The sequence below is a fragment of the Symphodus melops genome (assembly GCF_947650265.1).
Source record: "Symphodus melops genome assembly, chromosome: 8".
NCBI lineage: Eukaryota > Metazoa > Chordata > Actinopteri > Labriformes > Labridae > Symphodus > Symphodus melops.
Genome location: NC_136698.1, coordinates 27,390,035 through 27,407,368, shown reverse-complemented (window position 1 = coordinate 27,407,368; position 17,334 = coordinate 27,390,035). Strand labels below are relative to the sequence as shown.

Below are 17,334 nucleotides of genomic sequence, written 5' to 3'. Positions count from 1 at the left end.
CGTCAGCCCCGCACAGCTGCACGCGGAGGAGACGGGGATGGGAGGGTGTGGCTGCGCGAGGAAGGAAGGAGAGAGAGAGAGAGCGGCGCGAACATACGAGCACGTTACACGTCACGTCAGCTCGCGCTTTTCGGAAGTAATTAACGGAAGGAGGTGAATGGAAGGGAATAAATAAAACGTGTCCCTGAAGGGGTTTATCTGCTGGGATCGCTACACTCCTGTCTGTTTACACCAGAGGCTGCTTTGATTCACTTTATAGGCCAATGTTGATAATTAACTGACTTTATTATGATTTCTCTTAAAGCAAAGACGCATAATTATAAACATAAATATCTATATTATTGTTATTGATGAGGAGGCTGAAGAAAGGAGCAGGCACGGATCCAGGGAGATGAAATGGGTGGCCATGGCCCCCACTGAAATCTGTTTTCTCTCAGTGGACTCCATGTTTAAAAAATGGAGTTTCCTAACAATCAGGATCAGAGCTTATCCCAGTTTCTAAAATCCAGATATGATGTTTAGAAAAGTTAAAAAGACAAAAAGACAGGAGGGGAATGTAAACAACACATTCAGTATTTTCAGGTTTTTAATCCAAATAGAACTCGAAGCCTCTCGGTGTCTTTTTAAAACTATATTTTAAAGGGATTTGTTTTTCAGCTTGCTGCGGTTTTGAAAAGTCAACCACAGATCGTACTGTCTTAAAGTCTCCTCTTCTTTCTGCTCGATTGGACTCTAAAAGGGACCAAATCAGATGAGCAGATTCAGATTTACAGCTGCTGGTCGGTGGAGAAAAACACTTCTATGGACTGAAGGTTGTTTTCATCTATAAAATGAACTTCTCAAAGAGGGAGCTAAAGGTTTTTAAAATAAAACTCAGAGAAATAAAAACCTCAACAAACATGAATATTTAAATGAGCTTTCTGTTGAGGTGAACTTTTAAAGCTGCTGCACTGCTTAAACCTTTACATATCTCTGTATTACACGCACAGAATGAAAACATGAAGTAGTCCTTATTAACATTTAGAGATTTAGAGATTATCGTTCCAGGACGTGTGCTGGATTAATATTTCAGTGTGCCACTTCTTTCAGGTTTATGCTAATAGGCTTAATCCATTCAAGGAGTGGACGGCTCATATGAAGCCATGCAGCTCTGTACGACTGCAACAAACAGACTTTAGATCAGACCCAGGAGAACATGCTGCACATTTAATATACAGACAATTTGAACATCTTTTTTATTTTATTAAAGTTGTCCTGATTTGGACTGAACATGTTTATATATATATATGTATAAATGCTTTTTTTCCAGCTGCAGGTCGATTTGATGTGTTTTGTGTTACTATGCAGATAAAAGCTTTAAGAGGGGTCAGGATTGGTTTTTAACTTCACACAGAATTGATTTGTAAAGATACTCATAGACTGTCCATGCTTAGTTTACTGCTGGCTGCAACCAAACACTTCCTGCAGGTGTTCAGATTACATTTACTTGACTGTTTATGAGCTCTCACCTTGACCATCAGGACACACAGTAGAAGGAGGAACGTATGGTTAACACTAATAATGCCTTAAAAGTTAATACGAATCTACTGAGAGGATTTGTAAACCTGTGGAATTATATTTTGTTTGCACAAAATTTTTCATTTTTGCTCTTCCATTAATTTGAAAACGAAAATCTCCCAGACAGCAAATACACTGTATATTACAAATATAAGTTTAACATTATCATGTCTTTTGAGTTAACCCAGGAAGGATTTTATGACTAATAGTTTGTGCTTAGAATGAGCCAAGGATTTTACTTTGAAAATCTTAACCCGATTGCTTTATTTTAAAAAAATATTTTTTGTGGCAAAACATGACCTTTGTTTTATTATTATTATAAAAAGCAATTCCACGTGAAAAGAAAACAGTTTTTGATTTTTTAATGTGAAAATGTATCTGGGGTGATTTGATCTACTCACCTTGCACCATTCTCGCCCAAAAGCTTTTATTTTGAAGGTCCATGCGGAAGTCCTGCGCACGCTGGCTCGCTTGATCCACTTTCTAAGTTAAGTATGGGTACGTGGTAAGAATCCCGGGCTCGTTTCTCTCCGTGAATGAGTGTTAAACTTAATAAAGAGAATAATCAAAGGGCACCGGGGCGATGCTTCCGAGCAGGCCGGACTTCGGGATCAAACGTCCCGGAGGAGGACGCAGCGGCTCGGTTCGAAACTTCAGGACGACCGTGAGCTCGGGTTCGGTCCGCCGCAGCTCCGCCGTGTTACCGTCTCTGCTCACGTTCCTGGTGATCGTGGCGTCCGGAGGCCTGCTGCTCATGATAGAGAAAGGACTGCTGAACGGGGTGGAGACGCCTCCACCGCGGGGGAGCAGCGACCGGCGGCTGGAGCTCATCCGGCAGGAAGGCAGGCGCAGCCCGGCCGCTGTGGACGTGGACTCCCAGGTACGGTACACTGCCAGGAACCAGTCCAGTCCTGCTGGATGGGGTCACAAAGTGAACCGGGGTCCAGTGCAGGATTAGGTCGAGATTTAACTCGTGACTTTGTTTATTTCACAGTAAATAAGGGAGAGATTAAAGGCTCCATGTTGGGTTATTAAAGACTTCCAGGAGGATAAACTTGTCTTATTGCTTATTGAATATTCTGATTCATGTGATTTGATTCAACAGGACAAATACTGAGCAGTCTCCACAGTGTGTAAATATTGCATGTGTGCAGATCAAACACTGGAGTGCCAGTCCACAAAACTAAGGTATCAAAAATAAATAAATCAATAGAAAATAAAAGCACTGAAAAGTGAGAAAGTTCAGTAAAAAGAAAGAAATAAAACTTGACATTTAGTGAAAGTCAAACACGTTAAACACGAGTCCTGTTCTGCCTCTTTATGACCTTCATGTTCTCACAGCTGTTACTGTATTGGTGGATTATTGTTGGGTCTAATTAAGTAATATAACAAAGAGTAAAGTGTTTTCATATAAACATTTGTTTTAGATCAAAGTGACACAAAAAAACAAAAAAGATCTGAGACAGTTTGAAACACGAGGAGTGCAGAGAAGTTATTTCAAAAAAATATGAAGACAGAAACACACATGTATGTGACAGCTGTTATAACAACAGTAATAAAGAAGAACAAAAGAGGAGACTGACAGTAAAGTCAAGGAAAGGAGTTTCCTGCTTTGACAAATCTGTTGTTTTGGTTCACTGATAAAAAAAGAAACTTCCATAAAAATCAGAGCTGAAAGACCCGGAGAGGAGTTCTGATTTAAACTGTCGGGACAAAATAAATAAATAAAAAATAAAAATAAAAATGTCTACGTTCTTCACTTGTCCCTCATTATTTAATCCAAGCATGTCGGCTTGTTTCCCCCCTCGAGCTGACACACCGTCATGAAACCTTCTGGGGATTTATCCTCGGTCACGCCACGCCACGTCACGTTACGTCACGTCACGTCACGCCACGCCACGTCACTCTGGAACATTTGGAAAAGCTGATTTATGACTTTAAAGTTTAATCTGGAAACATGGAAAAAGGAGGAGCTGAGACGGGACAGCAGAATATTAAACTTCCTTAAACTACGAGTAAGAATCTGTAGATTTAACCTTTTTGTTTTTTTTAAACACTTTTCATGATGTAGGATTAAAAATAATAAATTATAACAGTAAGAAGTCGTCAAAATGTTTGGGACTTTGGCAAACAAAGACGCCACTTTAAGGTCAGTGAACAGCTACAGTGCCCCCCTACCTGTCAGTCAATTTAGCCACGCCCCTTTTTACAGGTGTGTCTCATGATTGCTCTACACCTTAAAATGATCCAATCAGAACACAGGTTTTTTTCCCCCAAACAATAAAGAAATATTTTTCCGTCACAGGCTGTAAACGTGTTTTGGAGTGAAATAAAAAGTCACGTGCTCTTTGAAGGTCACTGCTCGGACTTGTGAAGGTCACGTTAATGGGTTTTTATGTGTTAAATGTGCGGGATGCACCTTTAAGAGCCTGTGTTGTTCACATGCAGATCCTCCAGGAGATCAGGAACCGGACCATCAGCACCGTGTGCAGCCAGAAGAACATGCCGCACAACATCTGGACGTTGAGCCCGCTGCAGAGGAAGACGCTGCTGCAGCACGTCCTGGTCAACGACAAGCACCGCTTCCTGTACTGCTACGTGCCCAAAGTGGCGTGCTCCAACTGGAAGAGGGTCCTGAAGGTGCTGAGCGGCGCTCTCCAGAGCGTGGACGTCAACATCAAGATGGACCACCGCAGCGACCTGCTCTTCCTGTCCGCGCTGAAACCCGAGGAGATCCGCTACCGCCTCAAACACTACTTCAAGTTCATGTTTGTGCGCGAGCCCATGGAGCGGCTGCTGTCCGCCTACAGGAACAAGTTCGGCGAGATCGAGTCGTACCAGAAGAAGTACGGCGTGGAGATCGTGAAGCGCTACAGGAAAGGACGCGCCAAAGACGCCTCTGCGAGCGGGGACGACGTGACCTTCGCGGAGTTCGTCCGCTACTTGCTGGACGAGGACGTGGAGCGCATGAACGAGCACTGGATGCCCGTCTACAACCTGTGCCAACCCTGCGCCATTTCCTACGACTTCATCGGCTCCTACGAGCGGCTGGAGAGCGACTCGGAGTTCGTGCTGCAGCGGATCGGAGCGCCGCCTTCCGTTCACTTCCCGGAGAGACAAACGTGGTACAAGCCGGTCACCACGGAGACGCTACACTATTACCTGTGCAGCTTACCCCAGAGGCTGCTGAGGGAACTGCTGCCCAAATATATCCTAGACTTTTCCCTGTTCGCGTATCCGCTCCCCAACACGACCGCTCAACACTGTCGCCATTAAATCCAGTATTGATTTTTATTTTTATTTTTTTTTAGAGAGAATCATTCGGACTATTTTTGCTCTCCGAGAAGACGCCGGGCTTTTAAAGCAGCTGATGAATGTTTACTCAGAAACCACTAAAGCTCGAGATGAGCTACGGGACCAGGTCTCCCCTGATCCTGGACCAGTCGGATCAAATCTTTGCAGCTGCACGCCACGCCACGACGCCCGGAGCTCAGCGAGCGCTCGTTTCCAACCTGCAGGCGCAGAGAGAGAAATTCATAAACTGTTCTGCATCTTTGTTATGAAGGTGGTTCCAGTTTGTTTTGACCTTGGCTCCATGCTCATCTAATTCAAGGTCAAAGTGACTCACGTGTAGAAATGTGTCCAAGTCGGTCCAAAATTGTTTGTTATTGTTTTTATCTGTATCGAGTCTGCCAACATTATACAAGCAAACTTTTTTTTTTTTGTGGATTTTTTATTTTATTTTACTTTTTGTGGATTTTTTATTTTATTTTACTTTTTTGTGTGGATTTTTTTATTTTATTTTACTTTTTTTTGTTGATTTTTTATTTTATTTTACTTTTTTTGTGGATTTTTTATTTTATTTTACTTTTTTTGTGGATTTTTTATTTTATTTTACTTTTTTTTTGTGGATTTTTTATTTTATTTTTTTTAATTTTTAAACAGACACTCACCACGATCCCACCAGATAACATCGCTTCACTTCTTTTTTCTTTATCTTTTTTTTTTTCCAACCTCACAGGTCACAGGAGATGCTGCTTATATGTCAAGTTACTTCATGATTTTTGGCCTTTTTTTTTAATGTTTAGTTTTTAGTCCCACCTCAGTGTTCATGTAGAGGAGCAGAGTGTCCTCTCACTTCAAAGCGTTCCCGTCGTGCACTGTTACAATGAACGCACTGAGAGACGAGGAAATAAGGTTTGTTTTGTTGTCGACTCGTTGGAGGAGAGAGGGGGGGGGGGGGGGGGGAGTCTCGCGTCCGTCAGCTTTTTACAGCTTCTTTGATTTGTCCTCTGACTTTGTAATAAAAACGTCTCAAGTTTCTTTGTTCGTCATTTTATTTCAGTGAATAATTTAATAATTTAGACATTATTAAAACACGAGTATAAAGCGTAATAAAACAGATGAACCAATACTTCGTTTGCTACATGTTGGAGGCGACTCCTCCCGCTCCGAGCGCCGCGGAGACGCTTCTGTTTGGCTGTCAGAGCCGCGGCAGGATTTCAGCCGGGTTAATGAAGCTGCACTGATTTCAGGTGAATCAACAAGCCGAGTCGTCACGCTTCATGTCTGGACTGGAGACGAGGAGAAAACACTCCCCGTGGTTTCTGACTCACTGGGTGGTTAATCCTTAAAGCTCACACTCCTGAAGACAGAAAACACGTTTTAATAAAGAAGGGACAGATTTCCTAATAGCACATTTTTCATGAAGTGAAAAAAGATTTTAAAACTTTATTCAGTTAAAAAAAAAAAAAAAAAAGAGCAGGAGAGTTTGACTTCAAGAGTCCAGCTGGTGCTCACCTGTCGGCCGACTTGTCGGAGGATCGGTTGAGGGTTCGGAGGATGGAGCGGTCGGGGGACGTGGAGCTGCTGCTGAGAGGTAACGAGCTCTGCAGGGACGAGAAGGAGACGCCCTGCCGCCGCATCTCCTGCACCGCTCGCTCCCTGACCGCACAGACACACAAAACGACATCGTCAAAAACAGCTTCGCAACAGATCAAGTCATTTGTGATGCAAACGGGAGAAGATCCCAGGCAACCGTGTTGACTTCTTCTAATGTGATTATTTGCACATTTTGACACCCAGAACTAAAAAAAGATGCAAAGAAAAGATTTGTTTTGTTTCATCAGTAATTTGTCCTGCAGCGACGCAGAGCTTGTTAAGTCTGAAAAATAAACTTAGCTAGCTTTAAAAAGTCCCACCAACAGTCAAACACACTTTACTGAACACTCAGAAGCTTCACAGGAAACAGGAAGTCCTTTTTTTTTAAATGACTGAAATAGTTTCAACGAATGAAGAAATCCTGCTGCAGCTCAAAACACAAACAAAGCGTTTGTTAGATTTCATGTGATGTTCTTTCACAGCATGACACGATGGCGTGCAGCGCCACAGTTGACACACACACACACACACGCCGGATTCTTTCCTCACCGTTCGAAACGTTCGGAGGTCAGCTGTCTCTTCAGGACGTCCATCTCCGTCTGCAGCTGGGACACTTTACCGCGGAGCTGAGACACCTCCCTGCTGTGCTCCGCGCTGAGGGGAATCGCACCAACGCACAAAAATTAGACGTAGAGAAAATAATGAATGGGAGTTTTTTTTTATTGAAGGTATTTTTTGTACGTTTTGCTGTCGGCCAGGGTCAGCCTATCACGGAGGACCTTCAGCTCAGACTCCCTCTCGCTGGCGGTCACGTGGGTTTGGAACTCTTTGTGCCGATTGGAGGAGAGGAGCGTCTCCAGGTTACGCACGGTCAGCCGCTCGCTGGTCAGCTGTTTCTTCAGCAGCTCGGCCTCGGAGCGAACGTCCTCCAGCTCTCCTGTCAACTGCAGAGCATTCACACGTGTTCAACAGGAAGCAGACAGAGCGCTGCTCAGCGTGGAGTGGCGTTTAGTCCTCACCCGCTCCAGATCCATGCTCCTGGAGGTGAGCTGACGGGCCGTGAGCTCCTTCCCAGAGTCCAGTTTGACACACAGCTCCCTGACGGAGGCCAGATCTGAGAGCAGAGCCGCCTTCTCCTCCCGAGCGGCGTGAAGCTCCTCCTCGAGTCGGGACATCCCGCGAGCCAGCGACGACACCTGAGCCTCGTACGCCTGCAGGGCCTGAGTGTGCTGGAATCAAATCCCGTCAGATTAAGATTAACATGCATCCATGGAGTATGATGGAAATGTAAAAAAGCAGATAGGAGACGAACATCTTGGAGATTAAAATCAGTATTTTTCAGGGTCCTGATATTTTATGACCATGTGGTGACGACGATGCATCACGAGTGTTTGATTTGACTTTTATCATTTCAAGATGAGAAGTTGATAAACCCGGGTCTAACCTGCTGGAGTTCTCTCTCCCGGTGTCCGATGGTGTCTCGGAGGCGTCGGCGCTCCGTGTCAGAGGAGAGCAGCTCCAGACGGATGGAGTTGTTCCGACCTTCGGCCTGCTGCAGCTTCTGCTCCCGCTGCTCCACCTCAGAGTGAGCCGTCATGAAGCGCTCCAGCAGGTCCCTGTTCTCCTGCTCCTGTGGGTCAACACGGAGGGGAGTCAGCAGGAAGGAAGGAAGAAAGAAAGAAAAGAAGGAGGGAAGAAAGAAAGAAAAAAAAAGGAAGAAAGAAAGGAAGAGATGAAGGAAGGAAGAAAGGAAGGAAGAAAAAAAGGAAGGAAGAAAAAAAGGAAGAGAGGAAGGAAGGAAGGAAGGAAGAGAGGAAGGAAGAAAGGAAGGAAAAAAGGAAGAAAGGAAGGAAGAAAGGAAGAAAGGAAGGAAGAAAGGAAGAAAGGAAGAAAGAAAGAAAGGAAGGAAGGAGAGAGAGCGAGCACAGGAGGTCCAGAGAAGTTTTTCATCTTGCCTTTGTGGCCATCAGTTTTTCTATGCGGGACACTTCTGATATGTACGAGTGGACTCTGATCTTCAGCTCGTCCTTCTCCCGCAGAGCCTCCTCCATCTCCCCGTGAACAGCCTGCACACAGAAACACGGCGTGAGCAGCAGCAGCAGCAGCACCGACGGGCCGGAGAACGCTCCGCCGCGTGCGAGCACACACCTGATTCTCTCTGGTCATCGTAGCCAGGTCGTCCTGCAGCCTCCTGTTCTCTCTGATGGCGACGTCTTTGTCCCTCCTCAGTCCGCTCAGCTCCTCCTGAGCGGCCTCCAGCTGCCTCCTCAGGCTGCCGATCTCCCTCTCTCTGCTGTTTAGCGCCCCCTGCAGCTGGCTGTGAGAATGTGGCGTTAAAAATCACCACAAACAGATTCGGCATTGTTTAACAGTGAGCTGTGGTCACGATACTCACGCTAAAGCAGTGTCCATGTTTGTGACTGTGAGTCTCACGTCTCCAACCGTCTTCTCCTGTGAATGAAACCTCGTGAAAGACAAGTCCGCCATTTCTATCTGAGGGAAACCGTCTCCCTCAGACGTCGGCCTTAAAATCACTGCCGTGTGGAAATCAACAGAATCACGATATCAAAGCGGGAGAACGTCCTGCAGCAGCAGCAGAACACCTCGGTCTGTCTGTTGAGTTTAGGTCAGAGGTCAGAGTCCTCGGGTTCTTGCTCTGAGGCCTTCGCCAGGTGAGAGAGGCGTGTCAGCTCATTGAGTGGGCGGGGCTTAGAAGCATCAACGACAGCCTCATTTTGCATTGAGTTCATGCATCGCAACTTTTTCCTCGACTTGACGGTTCACACGGTCTTCTGTCGTTCCACAAACTTAAACGTAGACATTAAATCTCCCGCCATCTTTAAAAGAAACGCTTGTAATATTTCAAAAGTTTTTTTTTTTTTTTACCTTCTTTGATAACTCCTCCTGGAGAACGACCAGTTTTTCCGTCTTTTCATCCACCTCGTCCTGCAGGGCGTCTTTCTCTCTGTCGAGGGCAGAGATGGATTTCTGCAGCGCTGACACCTCCTCTTTGTGCTTTGAGCCGTGCTGACTCAGCTCCTCTGTCACACACAACAACAACAACAACAAAACAATCAAACAAACAAAGCCGAGGAAATGAAACTAAACAACTCGTCTCAGGTGCGGCAGTCCCGGAAATATTCACCTATTCTCCTCTCCAGGTCGTCTATCAGCTCGTGTGCAGCGTGCAGCTCGCCCATCTTCACAGAGAGTCTGTGCTGTGTGTCAGACAGTGACTGCTCCATCTGCTCCTGCAGCAGCCTGCACACACACACACACACACACACAGATCATCAGCTGTTTAACACACTGACAACACCTGATCGTTTTCTCTGAGCCAGGAAATCATGAAGCGAAAAGATGACGTCATGAAAAGCTCAGCACCGTTAATACTGTTCATTGAATAGTTGCACGTTCATGATCACACACCTCAGAGCGTTTGACTCCGCCCTCTGCTGCGTGACCTCCTCTGCACTCTGAAGGAGCGCGGTAGACCGAGCCTTCAGCTCCTCCTCCGCAGCCTCCCTGTTCTCCTTCAGCTGAGAGCGCAGCTCCAGCCTCTCCCGCTCCAACTGCACAGAGCAGAAGCAACGCGTGTTAGGAAAGTTCAGACGTGACCAAGAACCTGTCCGAGGACAAAGGCTCGATCCAGCTCACACTCTTAACGGAGATCTCCAGGTCCAGAATCCTCCTCTGCTCCGTGTCTGTGAGAGGAGTCTGAGTGACCTGCAGAGAGATCAAACAGTTCAGAATGTGTCAGCGTGGATTTTATCTGCAGACAGTAACAGGTTCTTTTTAATCTACAACAACCGATCAATTATATCTCTGCACTTAATGGATGCATTGAAATGCAAAGAAAAAGCAAGTGTATATATATATATATATATATATATATAATTGTATTATATATATATATAATTGTATTATATATATATATAATTATATTATATTATATATATATATAAAATTGTATTATATATATATATAATTATATATATAATTATATTATTATATATATATATATATAAAATTGTATTATATATATATATATACACTTGCTTTTTTAAAATCATTTTATTATCATTATATTTATATATTTTTTCTTTTTTTATTATATATATTTATTTTTATTTATTTAATTATTATTATTATTATTATTTTATTTAACCAGGAAGAGAGACATGTTAGAAAAAAAATCTTTGTATAGAAAAATAAAGAAATGAAAATATAATGCGCTCAAAGCGACTCCATCATCAGCAGCAAGCGATCAGTCAACGGTTTTTTATTTTTTTTGGCTCCCTGTAATTGAGACAATGAAAAGGCGTCACAGAGGGAACAAACCTTTAGTCTCTCCGTCAGTGCGTCTCTCTCAGCCGTCACCTGCTGCGTTCGGGTTTCCGCCTGTCGGAGCTCCGCCTTCAGGTTCACGAGGTCATCTGACAGATCTGAGCTACGGGTTGACTTCAGCTCATCCTGAACCTTGGTGCATAACAACAAAAGAAAACCCTGCCTATAACATTGTTTAAAAAAACGTGCTAGCTTCTGACGCTATCGTTGAGCTATTATAAAGTGTTGGACATTTCCTCGGCGTGGCTGGCGGATACTTCTAGAACGCACCTGTTTAAAAAGCTTTTTAAAGTGATCTCTCTCCGTGCTGAGGACCTTCACGTTGTTCTGGATCTCCTCCATGTGCGTCTCGAAGTCCAGCAGAGCGGCTTTCAGCTCGTCTCTCTCCTTCAGCACGCGGAGCAGCTCGCCGTCTGCGGCGCCGCCCTGCAAACATGAAGCCGTCGCGTACACGCTCTCTCTCTCGTTTAAGAACAACAGGAAAGAAATCCTCTCTCACCCTCCTCACGTTGGACCGAGGACTCCTGCTTGGACTGCGACTGGGGCTTGAACCCGGACCAGCAGCTCCTCTGACCCCCTTGTAGCGCTCGGCCTCCTGCCGATAATAATCCCTCTCCTCCTCCAGACTTTTCACGAAGGCGTCCAGACGCGACGGCGAGCGCTCTCTTCCACACACGCCGTGTTTGGCCCGCATGGCTTCCAGCTCCAGCACCAGGTCTTTGTCTGGGTCACGAGGTCATTAAACATTAACGTCAACACAGACAGAGCGGCAGGAAGGAAAGAATCAAACCGCCTCTCACCAGCCGCCGACATTTTCTCCATCTTTTCCTGCAGCCGGATTTTCTCCTCCTCCAGGAAGTTCACCAGACCCTCCATCTTGCTGTTCTGCTCTTTGAGCTCCGACAGCTCGTCTCTCAGGCGGTCCTTCTCGAAGTCACGCTCCGACTGATCCTGATTCAGATCGACGACACAAACACACACAGAACAAGTGCAGGAGGTTGAGTTCTCCCGAAGAGCGTCGACGACACGCCGAGACACAAAGATGGCCGACGAAAATATCTGTTCATACTCGTCTTGTTGATGAGATCACGTCCTCCAGGTCCTCGATGATTGTTCGCTGCCTCAGCAGTTCTTTCTGTCAGCAGAGGAGACGAAATGAAAGGGTTAATAAACACAACACTGTCAACACACATCATGAATACAAAATAAATAAATGTACAGACATCTTTAAGACATGCTGATCTGTATATTCACGACCTGTGTGAAGAAGCAGACTTTTAAAGGTTTGATAAAATAGCGATTTTAAAATAACCAATAAAAACATACAGAGATGAAAGTGGTGACGTTCTTACTTTAGCTTCATGCAGCTCCATGTCAGCCGTCTCGATCACTCGCTCCTTGTCCATCTCCATCCGCTTGGCGAGGTCGTCGATGTGCGTCAGCTCTTCACACAGCTCCAGGTTCTTCAGAGACAGGCTGGCCACTTCTGACGTGGCGTCCTTCTTCTTCTGCTGCAGCGCCTCGACCTTCTGCTCCAGCGTCCTGTTGGCCTCCTGCAGGTACTCAATCTGTAGAGAGAGGAGAGAGAGAGAGAGAGAGAGAGAGAGAGAGAGAGAGAGAGAGAGAGAGAGACACACAGAGAGAGAGAGAGAGCGAGAGAGAGAGAGACACACACACAGAGAGAGAGAGAGATAGAGAGAGAGAGAGAGAGAGAGAGAGAGAGAGACACACAGAGAGAGAGAGAGAGCGAGAGTGAGAGTGAGAGAGAGACAGAGCGTGAGAGAGAGAGAGAGAGAGACACAGAGAGAGAGAGAGACACAGAGAGAGACACAGAGAGAGAGAGAGAGAGAGAGAGAGAGAGACACAGAGAGAGAGAGAGACACAGAGAGAGACACAGAGAGAGAGAGAGAGAGAGAGAGAGAGAGAGAGACAGAGAGAGAGAGAGAGAGAGAGAGACACAGAGAGAGAGAGAGACACAGAGAGAGAGAGAGAGAGAGACAGACAGACAGAGACAAAGAGAGAGAGACACAGAGAGAGAGAGAGAGAGAGAGAGAGAGACACAGAGAGAGAGACACAGAGAGAGAGAGAGAGAGACACAGAGAGAGAGAGAGACAGAGAGAGAGAGAGACACAGAGAGAGACACAGAGAGAGAGAGAGAGAGAGAGAGAGAGAGAGAGAGACACAGAGAGAGAGAGACACACAGAGAGAGAGAGAGAGAGAGAGAGACACAGAGAGAGAGAGAGACAGAGAGAGAGAGAGAGACACAGAGAGAGAGAGACACAGAGAGAGAGAGAGAGAGAGAGAGAGAGAGAGACACACAGAGAGAGAGAGAGAGAGAGAGCTCAGCACCAAGTTTAAAGACACTTTGGGATATAAATGACAGTTTAAAGTAAAATGTTTCAGCAACATGTGAGCAGACTCACTAAAGTGTGATTTCAGCCTGAAGCACGTTTGTCTTTAATGCCTCCATGGGAGGAGAGGACGGCCGGTTTGTCTTACTGTCTGAACCTGTTAAAAGTTCTGACTCAAACATAAAGATCCAGTTCTGTCAGGATGTTTGTGATTGGTCGAACACACAGACGCTCACTTGTTTACAATGCAGCGATTAGACGACCTTCAGAGGCTGAAGGAAACTACTGGAGAACTTTTAGAAAGATGTAACATCTTTTCATGAAAACAACACTTTCATTATTTGTAATTTGCTCTGAACACGACACTAAATACAAAGATTATAGAAACAACTATTCACAATCCAATCCATGTTCAGAGAGAAGCGGGAAGAAGAATACGTTTGGATAGTCTGACCAATAACAACTTAGCGATCGATTCCATGGCAACAAATCGAGACCAATGGTGTCCAAACTTTTTTTCTCGCCGGCCAAAACTGGCGTGTGAGAATCGCTGGTGGGCCACAGGTTGTTTTTTTTTTTTGTTTTTTTAATTATGCATTTTAAAGCTGTTAAAAAAAAGAAAGAAAATAACACACGTTGTACTGAACATTTTCTATTGGATGAATATTTTTAAGCCCTCGCTAACCTGAAAAAGAAAACATTAGAGAATATGTCGAATGAGGCCTCGGGTCAAAATCTTCTGATTCTTCGAATCGCAAATAAATCCCCTTAAATGGAATTAAAAAGTTAAATTCAAACTTTGGACCCCCCAGATTTAGAGTCTTTGACTTCACTTTTGTTTTAATGAGGAGAAAAACAAACTGCCAGTTTCATACAGTCTAAAAACTGTCTCCATCCACGACGTGTTTAAATCCGAGTTGACCTCCTAACGGATCACTCACCTGAAGGTTCAGGTGATCGATCAGTTTCTCGTTACTGATGTTTTGAGCTTCGAGGGAGATGACATCATGAGGCCGTCCTCCGTGAAGAGTGCGATGAAGCCGCTCAATCTCTTTGTCCCTCTCCTCCACCTTAAGAACAACAACAGACTCATCAGCTCTGTGAGGACATTTAACATGTGGACATGTCTCTCCCTGTGATCACACACCTGATTATTTAAGTGCTTGATGTATTCTTGAGCCTTTTCCAGGTCAAGTTTGACCTTCATCACGTCTTCCTGAAGCTCATTAATTCTGCAAAGACAGATGAAGGAATGAGTCAAAAAAATGAAGACGTGTTCGATTCCCTCCTTCGATAAGAACAAAGTTTATCCGTCAACAAACCTCCCGTCTGCCAGCATCAGCAGGTCAGCGACGTAGGGGTCATCGGGCTGAGGGACGGGGTACGCTGAAGTCGACGAGGGAGGTATGAGCTCATCAATCTGCATCCTCTGACGTCTGAAAGGGATGCTGCGCTTCTTCCCGCCTGTCAGAGAGTATCGGAGGAGAGAAGGATCCCGTCGGTCTTCTTCATGACAAACGTTGTTTTATCATTAAAGCTCCTGGTGTTACCTGGCGTCTGCACCACAGCCTGCATGTTCTTCTCCTGCAGCTGTTGGATGCGTTCAGCTTTGGCTTTGCTGTCCTTCTCCAAGCAGCGAACTTTGTGCACATACTGATTATTCAGAAACTTCAGGTCAGACGTCTCGTGGTCGAGTTTTCTAACGTGGCTCTTCAGCTCTGAAACAAGACAAGTGAATGTGCACGAGGTCACTCATAATGACATTGAATACTGTAGGTCATCTCCGGAGTCTGGGATAAAGCTTGACAGTGTAGGGAGAAGGGGGGGGGGGGGGGTACCTCTGGTAACTCGGTCCCTCTCCTCCTTCAGCGTCAGAAGCTCGCGGTGAAGCTCGTTGTTCTCCCTGACAGCTCGAGCGTTCTCCGCTCTGTAAGGCTCCAGGAGAGCGTCGACGTTCCTGCTCTCTTTCTCAGTTTTCCCCGTCGACAGCTTGGCATTGCGCAGGCTCTCAGTAGTGTGGACCAGGTCACTGTAAAGACAGAATGAGAGACACATCAGGACCAACAACTCCTCATTAACATCCTTAATGCTCACTTCAGTTTACATCTGCACCTTTTAATGTTTGGACACTTCAATGACAATCACTTTAATCTGCATTTTAATGAGAAGTCTGAATGTCTGCACCGACTGTTTAATGTCTTCACACCTCTGACACCACTGCAGAGACAGCGCTCTCACTGCTTATCGGTCCCCTTTAAACTGCTCATATATGTTCAGGTTATGAACATTTCTTTAAATAAGCACGAGTCTATTTTTAATTGCACAGGTTTCATTTGTAATTTGTTTATTCTTAGTCATATAGGGGGGCTTCTAAATCTTGTTTCAGGTTTATTATATCCAGAAGGGAGGGGGGGACAGCTTTGGGATCAATAATCTATCAATCTATCTATCTATCTATCTCAGTCGATGGATGGATGGATGGATACTTTGCAATACACTAGTTAGAATAAACAGTAAACAAACAACCGCTGTCCCCTTCCCTTCTGTATATAATAAACAAAAAATAAAACCAAATTAAACCTGTGCAATTAAAAATAGACTCATACTTATATAAAGAAATGTACGGAACCTGTGCAGGAAAATAAAATATATGTGTAATTTAAAACAGTGAAGGAGACATCAGCTGTAATCAGACATATAATCATAACAAGTGAAGAGTGTTGTCTCTGCATGTCCACTGGTGTTTGAGGTGTGAGGACAGACATTAAACAGTCAGTGCAGACATTCAGGGTGCTAATGAAAGTGATGAATATAAATGATAAATGACCTGAAGAGTTTCTCCACCAGCGGAAGTGACTCGATCCCCAGAGGCTGTTTGTAGCCCAGCTGGTCCAGACGTTTCCTCAGATGGATGAACTTCCTCTCTGCGCTGCTGTTCATGGCTGAGATGAGGCTCTGAGAAGTTAACTAAACGAACATTAAACACTTACAAACAAGAAATGACTAGGTTAGCTTATGGCTAAATTGCTAAGTTAAGCCTGTTTACTTATTAGCTGATTATCTGATGTTGGCTAATCATTAGCGTGCAGGCTAGTACACAGATGTTAGCATTACATGATGATAGAGACATCCTGTTGTTACGTAACGTGGTTTTATTCCTCACATTGATGACATTAGCTTGTAGTACTAAATCTGTTAACAGTTAGCCTCCTCTTACCTTGTTTTGATAGGACGCTGCTAGCTGACAGCTAGCTCGTGTTAGCCTCACTAACGGTCAACTTCGAGCATCGTCAGCGACATAACCGTGTCGTTAGAGTGAGTATCTTTCATCAGAGATTCATTAAGACTTCATGTCTGGTTCCTCGTTGATGTTAAACAGTTTAAAAAGCTGACTGAGCTGACTGTTTTCCGCGGTGAAAGACGTTTGAAAAGAGCGCCGATGAGCTCCGGTTTGATTTCGTCACCATGGAGACGGAGGGAGCGCGTGCTTTGTGAACCCCCGTTCACCGTTCAGAAAGAAGAGGGCGGGGTCAGCGGAGAACACAGACAGAAAAACAGAAAATAAGAAGATAATTTTATAAGAAATAACAAAAATAATATAATATAATAATATATATGTATATTATTATATTATATATATTTAATATAATAACAATAATTTTATAAGAAAATAAAAACAGAAAAACACAAAATTAGATTTAGATTTAAAGACACAAAGTGGAAAACAAATCACTCAAATTGGATGTAGAGAAAGACATGATCAAAAAAAGTTAACTTTAAGCTCTGTACGCACAACTGTACTGAACTGACTGAATCATTTAAAGCAATGTGTAATAATATTTAATTTAAATAAACTCACATTTTGTACACATTGTACCTTACAATAAATGAGTGTCTGGTCTCCGTTTGTGAGCACCCTCCTTTGTCAGGTAAACTGCATGTAACCAGCTGATGTTTGGGTTGCCTGGCAACAGTCAAGTTTCAAACATCATCCAACTTTTAGGCTGTGTCCAAACCTAACACTATCATACTGCCTACTATACACTAACCCGGCCCTGACTATTACAGTATGGTTAATTCACATGTATGCCACTAATTGGCAAGCTCACCCACTGGATGGTCTGTGAATTGCAATGCATTGTGGGACAGTTTTGTATGACCAGTGTGCTAAAGTTTCATACTTCCAGGAATTTCTCAC

At 44.4% G+C, this 17,334-nt stretch overlaps 2 protein-coding genes across 5 annotated transcripts; one reads left to right on the top strand and one right to left on the bottom strand.

Moving 5' to 3' along the window:
- The first annotated feature begins 1,708 nt into the window (after positions 1-1,708).
- Positions 1,709-5,675, top strand: chst14 (carbohydrate (N-acetylgalactosamine 4-0) sulfotransferase 14). Its single transcript, XM_079350820.1, has 2 exons — positions 1,709-2,437; positions 4,006-5,675. The coding sequence occupies exons 1-2, from the start codon at positions 2,141-2,143 to the stop codon at positions 4,831-4,833; spliced, it is 1,125 nt and encodes a 374-aa protein (XP_079206946.1). The 5' UTR covers positions 1,709-2,140; the 3' UTR covers positions 4,834-5,675.
- Positions 5,676-5,876: 201 nt separating this feature from the next.
- On the bottom strand, positions 5,877-17,108 carry cep135 (centrosomal protein 135). Of its 4 annotated transcripts, none has more exons than XM_079350770.1 (27): positions 17,014-17,108; positions 16,354-16,623; positions 15,964-16,121; positions 14,975-15,165; positions 14,687-14,854; positions 14,459-14,600; positions 14,284-14,368; positions 14,078-14,206; positions 12,138-12,353; positions 11,855-11,920; positions 11,586-11,736; positions 11,285-11,508; positions 11,056-11,211; positions 10,780-10,917; positions 10,096-10,164; positions 9,868-10,010; positions 9,584-9,699; positions 9,325-9,479; positions 8,834-8,889; positions 8,587-8,755; positions 8,394-8,504; positions 7,883-8,068; positions 7,458-7,667; positions 7,180-7,382; positions 6,988-7,092; positions 6,358-6,501; positions 5,877-6,202 (listed from the first exon to the last, which is right to left on the bottom strand). In XM_079350770.1, exons 3-27 carry the CDS (start codon positions 16,074-16,076, stop codon positions 6,181-6,183), a joined length of 3,468 nt encoding a protein of 1,155 aa, XP_079206896.1. In that variant the 5' UTR covers positions 16,077-16,121; positions 16,354-16,623; positions 17,014-17,108; the 3' UTR covers positions 5,877-6,180. The 4 variants fall into 4 exon arrangements, with proteins under 4 accessions (XP_079206896.1, XP_079206895.1, XP_079206898.1 ...); XM_079350769.1 differs by having other exon boundaries at positions 15,964-16,103; XM_079350772.1 differs by having other exon boundaries at positions 15,964-16,078.
- Positions 17,109-17,334: the final 226 nt, after the last annotated feature.

What these genes read in the sequence shown, in the direction of transcription:
- cep135 (XM_079350770.1), bottom strand. Translation starts at nt 16,076, where the DNA reads ATGAACAGCAGCGCAGAGAGGAAGTTCATCCATCTGAGGAAACGTCTG. An exon ending in TCAAGCACTTAAATAATCAG is followed by an intron (nt 14,207 to 14,283) that starts GTGTGTGATCAC and finishes GTTGTTCTTAAG; the next exon opens with GTGGAGGAGAGGGACAAAGA. An exon ending in CGACCTGGAGAGGAGAATAG is followed by an intron (nt 9,480 to 9,583) that starts GTGAATATTTCC and finishes TGTGTGTGACAG; the next exon opens with AGGAGCTGAGTCAGCACGGC.
- chst14 (XM_079350820.1), top strand. Translation starts at nt 2,141, where the DNA reads ATGCTTCCGAGCAGGCCGGACTTCGGGATCAAACGTCCCGGAGGAGGA. An exon ending in CTGTGGACGTGGACTCCCAG is followed by an intron (nt 2,438 to 4,005) that starts GTACGGTACACT and finishes GTTCACATGCAG; the next exon opens with ATCCTCCAGGAGATCAGGAA.